The 6,768-nt window shown below is 47.8% G+C and overlaps 1 protein-coding gene across 1 annotated transcript in view; it reads left to right on the top strand.

The window, feature by feature from the left end:
- Window positions 1-2,634, top strand: part of lyl1 (LYL1 basic helix-loop-helix family member) — a 5,223-nt gene extending 2,589 nt beyond the window's left edge. Inside the window, exons 2-4 of the mRNA XM_030351997.1 lie at window positions 1-472; window positions 1,382-1,476; window positions 1,817-2,634. The exon at window positions 1-472 is cut by the window's left edge and continues 956 nt beyond it. Of these exons, the coding sequence (XP_030207857.1) occupies window positions 1-472; window positions 1,382-1,476; window positions 1,817-2,388 (1,139 nt within the window). The 3' untranslated portion in view covers window positions 2,389-2,634. The remainder of the gene's footprint in view (window positions 473-1,381; window positions 1,477-1,816) is intronic.
- The last annotated feature ends 4,134 nt before the right edge of the window (window positions 2,635-6,768 follow it).

Here is a 6,768-nt window from a genome sequence, read left to right as displayed (position 1 = left end):
CCGATGACAACGTCCCCAGAGCTGGATCTGTTGCCACGACAACAGCATCTCCCAGCCCCGGTGCAGAAGGTGAGGCCATGACCATGAAGACGAAGACGGGAGCATCCTACACACCCCGTCTCCCCCCGTTACGGTCCTCCCCCCCGCCTCTGCTCCCGACGACCGCATCCACAGCATCCCCGAAGACCACCGCAGCTCGCTCCCCCCGGGCCCCGCCCGCTCCCCTGCCCCCCCACATCCCCGTCATCAGCCTGGGCCACAGCAAGCCCCGCCTCCCGCTGGCCCACACCCCGCTGACCGCCCTCCACCCCATCCCCCCCCGCCTGGCAGGCCCCCCCGGAGGCATCCGACTCACCCAGCTCACCTCCCTATCAACGGGGGGCCTGGGTGGGTGCCCAGGGGGACCCCATGGCCCCTCCCTAGGGAACCTGTTCCCACTACAGTACTCTGAGCTCTACCCTTTCTTCACCCGGTGAGAAACCACACCATTCATCCCCACACACGATGCAAATATACTGTGTCTGAAACTTTGTAAAGCTTCCATTATTTTCGATTTACCAACCCATTGCCTCATTCTCAGTGCTGTTGCTTTTTAAGTTTAGTGATGGCTCAAAAGTCCTTAATCTAGTCGAGATAATTTCCTCATACGATACTTTAAAATTATGACACAAATAAACATTTCCGTAGATAATATTGTAAAATACTGGCAGAATGAAATTGTCACCATTGTCATCACTCTGTTGAACATAAAAACTAAACTTCTACTTAACAAATGTAAACATGAGGTTCTGGCAAATATAACTGAAAGCATAACGCTCTATGAGCTGAACCCTTACCCATAATGATAAGACTGTAGCCACCATTTTAATAGCCCACACCATCTTTCTCCCCTCGATCTATTCAAAGTGACGCCAGAATAATTCTATTTTAAACAAAAAAAAGGGAACTAAGGAGCTACTTATGAAGCTGGTCTCTTTTTTCTTCTTCTTCCCAAGCTGTCTTCAGATGTGGGAATACAATATCCTTCTTGTAGCAGAACCGGGCCGCGAAACAGGCCTAAAGATAATGTCCCAACTTCATACTCTAACAATGACAGCCGTGAAACACCGCACAGCTTCCACCAATCCCTGGGCAGCCTTAATCATTCCCCCAGAATGCTTTCAGTATATCTAGAGATCTTTTCAGAGCATCTAGAAAGTGACTTGCTGAAGGGACCTGACATGGTCATTGGTTGATGCCAATTCTTCTGTGTTGACTTTACTTTGTTTTACTTTCCCCTGCAAATGCAAATACATTTAATGCCTTTCTTGTGTGGCCACAAATATACAGTTTCAATATTAAAATTGTCACTCTTGCGTTATGTCTTTTTTTATTTGTGTAGTTCCTACCTAGGGCCTGGGGGTGCTTACGGTATATACCCCAGTAGCAGGATGAAAAGACGACCCTCCTCCCACTTTGAGATGGAACTCAATGACTGTGAGTCTGAGTGTGTTCCAGTGAAATGGTTGTATCTCAAAGACCAGCTCATGAGTTTGATACATAACTGCCTCCCCATCTTCTCTTTGTCTGTGTGGGTACATGGATTTTTTGTGGGTGCATGTATGTGTATGTGTTTGTGGTTCTGTACATTTGTGTGTATTTGTGTGTTTGCATGTGTGTTGCGGTGTTTATGCTTGTGTGTGAACTCACATGTCTGTGTATGTGTGTGTTTGTGTGTGTATGTGTGTGTGTGTGTGTGTGTGTGTGTGTGTGTGTGTGTGTGTGTGTGTGGGGGTGTGTGGGGGTGTGTGGGGGTGTGTGCACGCACATGTGCCAGGCCCTCCTCAGAAGCTGGCCCGCCGTGTGTTCACCAACAGTCGGGAGCGCTGGCGCCAGCAGAACGTGAACGGCGCCTTCTCGGAGCTCCGGAAGCTCATCCCAACACACCCCACCGACAAGAAGCTCAGCAAGAACGAGATCCTGCGGCTGGCCATGAAGTACATCAACTTCCTGGTCGGCCTCCTCGAGGACCAGGCCCTTGAAAAGACCGGCCATTCGCCTGAGGACCAGGCCCAAAAGGAGGAGGCTGAGGAGGGGGAAGAGGAGGAGGGAGAGGGCGGGGCTGTGGAGGATCGGGACTCCAGTGAACGGTTTGAGAGTAGCGTTCCATTGCCCCCCAGCCGTCTTCCGGCGGTAGATCCGGCCCGGCCCGACTCCTGCGCGGCCCCCCGACACATAGACTCCAGCCATTCGCTGTTCATGCTGGGCCACTCGCCGACAACCTCCATTTGCAATGGCGACACGGACAGTGAGGAAAGCTTTGGCACAATGACCTCGTCGGTGACCCGTGGCATTCTGGGAAAGGTCAAGGGTCAGATACGGACAAAGGCTGCAAATGATGTGCACTGACATCAATTGACAGCATGGGACACAGGGACAGTGTTAGAGGTCAAAGGAGAAACAGGTAATAATAATGGACACACACACAATGTTTTATTATTGACCAAATACATTTTGCCTGAGAAATGTGATTGATGGGTGATGAAATGTTGTTTGTGTTCTGAATTTTATTGAAATATGTATGCTTACATTTGAGGTGTGCATTCGAAAATGTTACATGAGACTTTACACATGATAAAAACATGTTTAATACAATCACACAAGAACAAGCAATGCTGTAAGAATGTGAGATCAAACACAAGCATGCCCTTCTTTCGCATTCTCTCTCTCTCTCTCTCTCTCTCTCTCTCTCTCTCTCTCTCTCTCTCTCTCTCTCTCTCTCTCTCTCTCTCTCTCTCTCTCTCTCTCTCTCTCTCTCTCACCTTCTCTCCATCTTTGTCTCTGTGTGTCTGTCTCTCTCTGTCTCTGTGTGTGTGTCTATCCCTACGTGTGTGTGTGTGTGTGTGTGTGTGTGTGTGTGTGTGTGTGTGTGTGTGTGTGTGTGTGTGTGTGTCTCTCTCTCTCTCTCTCTCTCTCTCTCTCTCTCTCTCTCTCTCTCTCTCTCTCTCTCTCTCTCTCTCTCTCTCTCTCTCTCTAACAGACAACGTTTTGTGTGATTGCATCACCCAGCATCTGTGGTCAGAGCATTGTCAAAGCCCCTCCTCTCACTACCGCAAGGCAAACTCTGAAGCATCTTTTGGATTTCACACTGGAATGTTTCTTATCAAACGGAGGCTGGCTTCACCAACATTGTCCAGCTCACTTATGCTCACCAAACAGGAGAATTTGTTTGATTGATTTCAGTAAATGTTCTCCTGAAGTGTATCATTTCTCTGGAGAGACGTGCTTCGGAAATTTCGATGAGATGACTCAAAAGAAAAGGCAGAGATGATGTTTTGGTTACACAACACATAACAAATGCAAAAGCAATACAAAAAGAAAATGTTTTTTATGGTACTTAAGGTACTTTTCCAGGCAATGAAATGAAACATTGGACCACAGATGTACTTAAAGACCGCGGTTTTGGATGCTATTGTTTCTGTTCCATTTGTGAAATTTATGATCCCCCAGTTGCTGATGGTAAACATTGTGACACACTTGTACCAGACAGAAATATAACATGTTTAAACGTTGCTGTTCCTTATTTAACATCCTCTTATTGCACTTTCATCGCCATCATTTCTCAACTCCTCTGCATTCGCAGTCAGATTAGGGAAGCTTCTGGTAGCATTTCAGTCACAGACGAAACTGGAGCTGGTTGCGAAATGTTCTCCGTAGATGTATTTTTCTTTCCTTAAATAATATTTTTTGTTGCTGAGATCAGAGAATGGCTATTTAAAAGTTTGTGAACACGTGCCATGATAATGGTCACACTCCTCCTTTAAGCCAGTATTAAATATGTCATCAGGGCCGGTGTTACCAGAGCATAAACCATTCTGCCGCCCTCCAAGGGGAGGGCTCTGTACTTCACTGAGCTAACAGGAAATCACAAGTGATACTTTTACAAAAAGTGACGTAACATTAACGGACCGGACATGGTGGCCCTGTGACTTTCCTTATGAAATGTTAGTTTACTCCCCATCCCACTAGGAATCCCCTTTTCCTCCAAGTGTAGTTACATAAGGGGGAGGAGGGAAATGTGTTTGACAGATCAAGGCATTGGAAAGTCATAGGACCTCAGCTCTGTCAGAGAGTTGGGTGTGGTCAGGGGTTTGGTGTTGGAGCAACTTTTTTTAGGCCACAGCTAATAATAAAAATGATAATGATAATAATAATAATAATAATAATAATAATAATAATAATAATAATAATAATAATAATAATAATATAATAATAAACAATAAATAAGGTGCTTTATTATGTCTGACTTTGTCATAAATTGCATATAAATATAGTCAGTGGAGGTGAAGCAGAGCTTCACCAAAAAACGGAACAAAAGAAGGAAACAAAAGCATATGCAAACAACAAGATAAATGCCATGTTTATTTGAGGTTTAGTTTATTTCCAAAAAGAATGATTTCTTTCGTTAAGCAAAAATGCCTTTGTTTCAAAACATGCAAGGTATACATCGATGTGTAGCATGTAGAACAGCGACACCAAGCAATTTGGGTGCCATTAACACCCCAATGAATGTGGGGATGGCCTGGAATGGAGGCAGATGGGTAATGGGTCTCCGGAAATGACCTTAGAATCCCACACTAAGGCCTAAATAACAGAACCATCTATAATTAAAAAATCTAAAATTGAATGTATTCAATCAAACCACTTATTATCTCCTTCAGTCATTCTTGACTAAAGGCATGACATACAATCATTTGAATAATTTACTACAGATTGCTCAGGGTCGAGTGTGCCAAACAAAGCGGGCCTGTATCAAGAAAAGGTCACACTACAAGCTAACGTAGAGTGGTAATCAATAGATTTGTGTAATGGTTGATTATTTCACTAAGTGGGCCGACTCCTGAGAAACATAACTTATTTCTTAGTAAGCCATACTGTAACGCTGACTTGTTTTCTGCAAAACGGAATGTAACCTAGCCTTTGGCATTCAACTTAGCTTCTCCTCACCATACCACCCTCAGACCAATGGCCTGGTTGAGAAGCCTAATGGCACCATCACCACCCATGTGAGGGGGGGTCCTGGCCTGGCCACCATGGTGAGGAGATAGGTGAACCGAAGAGGGGGGGGGAGGGGTCTGACTAGGTCCACATGCAAGGGGTCAAACCGTCATTCCGGCACTTCAAACTTGACCAGGTCGGGTGGGCCGCAGGACCAGTGGAGGCCGTGATGTCATGAGGGTACGGGCGCAAAGACTCTTCTGCTGGCTGCCAAACACCTAATGCCACTCCACCTCCCCCTACTCCTTCTCCTTACAGACCTCTTGGCTGCCCCTTGACACCTCAATTCACTCCTACCTACTCCACCCCTCCTCCCTGCTCTGCATCATGTCCTCTACAACCTGAGGACCTCACCCCTCCCCCAACTGTCACCTCTACAGTGTCCTCCACGCCTGACCTGGTGAGAAGACAGCTAACAAGACTCCACTCCGGCAAAGCTGCAGGCCCCGATGGTGTGTTGCCCAGGGTGCTTAAAGCCTGTGCCCATCAGCTGTGTGGAGTACTGAGTCTGGTCTTCAGCCTGAGCCTGCAACTCCAGAGGGTCCCCGTGCTGTGGAAGACGTCCTGCCTCGTTCCTGTACCTAAGAAGCCGCGTCCCAACGGCCCTCAGGACTACAGACCGGTGGCCCTGACATCCTACGTCATGAAGACACTGGAGAGGCTCATCCTGGAGCAGCTAAGGCCTATGGTCAGGCCCTTCACTGATCTACTACAGTTCGCCTACCAGCCCCGCCTGGGAGTTGAGGACGGCATCATCTACCTGCTGAACAGAGTCTACACTCATCTGGACAAGCCGGCAAGCACTGTGAGAGTCATGTTCTTTGACTTCTCCAGTGCCTTCAACACCATCCGTCCGGCTCTACTGGGTGAGAAGATGTCTGCGATGGAGGTGGAGGCCCCCATCGTCTCCTGGATTGTTGATTACCTGACGGGCAGACCACAGTACGTACGCCTACAGACCTGAGTGTCTGACAAAGTGGTCAGCAACACTGGGGCCCCACAGGGGACTGTCCTCTCTCCCTTCCTCTTCACCCTTTTCACCTCAGACTTTAACTATTGCACTGAGTCCTGCCACCTTCAGAAGTTTTCTGATGACTCAGCAATAGTTGGCTGCATTGAAAAGGGGGATGACCGTGAATACAGGACTGTTGTGGACAACTTTGTCACTTGGAGTGAGCTGAATCACCTGCAACTCAACGTGACAAAGACGAAGGAGCTCATTGTGGATCTGTTGAGGGAGAAAACAGCAGATGTGACCCCTGTTTCCATACATGGGGTCCCAGTGGACACTGTTGAGGAATACAAGTACCTGGGGGTGTACTTTAATAACAAGTAGGACTGGACTAGAAACGCAGAGGCTGTCTACAAAAAAGGCCAAAGCCGACTCTTTTGCCTCAGGAGGCTGAGGTCCTTTAACATCTGCCGGACGATGCTGAGGATGTTTTATGAGTCTGTTGTAACCAGTGCAATCTTCTTCGCTGTCACATGCTGGGGCAGTGGGATGAGGGTTGCAGACACCAACAGACTTGAAAGACTGATTAGGAGGGCCAGTGATGTTGTGGGGGAGGACCTGGACACCCTGACGACCGTGGCAGAGAGGAGGATGCTGTCCAGGCTTCAGTCCATCTTGGACAATGTCTCACACCCTCTCTACGACACACTGGCCCTGCAGAGGAGCACCTTCAGCAGGAGATTCCTCTCACCCAGATGCACCACAGAGCGCCACAGGAA

This window comes from Gadus morhua, chromosome 3 (genome assembly GCF_902167405.1).
Source record: "Gadus morhua chromosome 3, gadMor3.0, whole genome shotgun sequence".
Taxonomy (NCBI): Eukaryota; Metazoa; Chordata; class Actinopteri; order Gadiformes; family Gadidae; genus Gadus; species Gadus morhua.
This window is presented reverse-complemented; position numbering and strand designations above follow the sequence as displayed.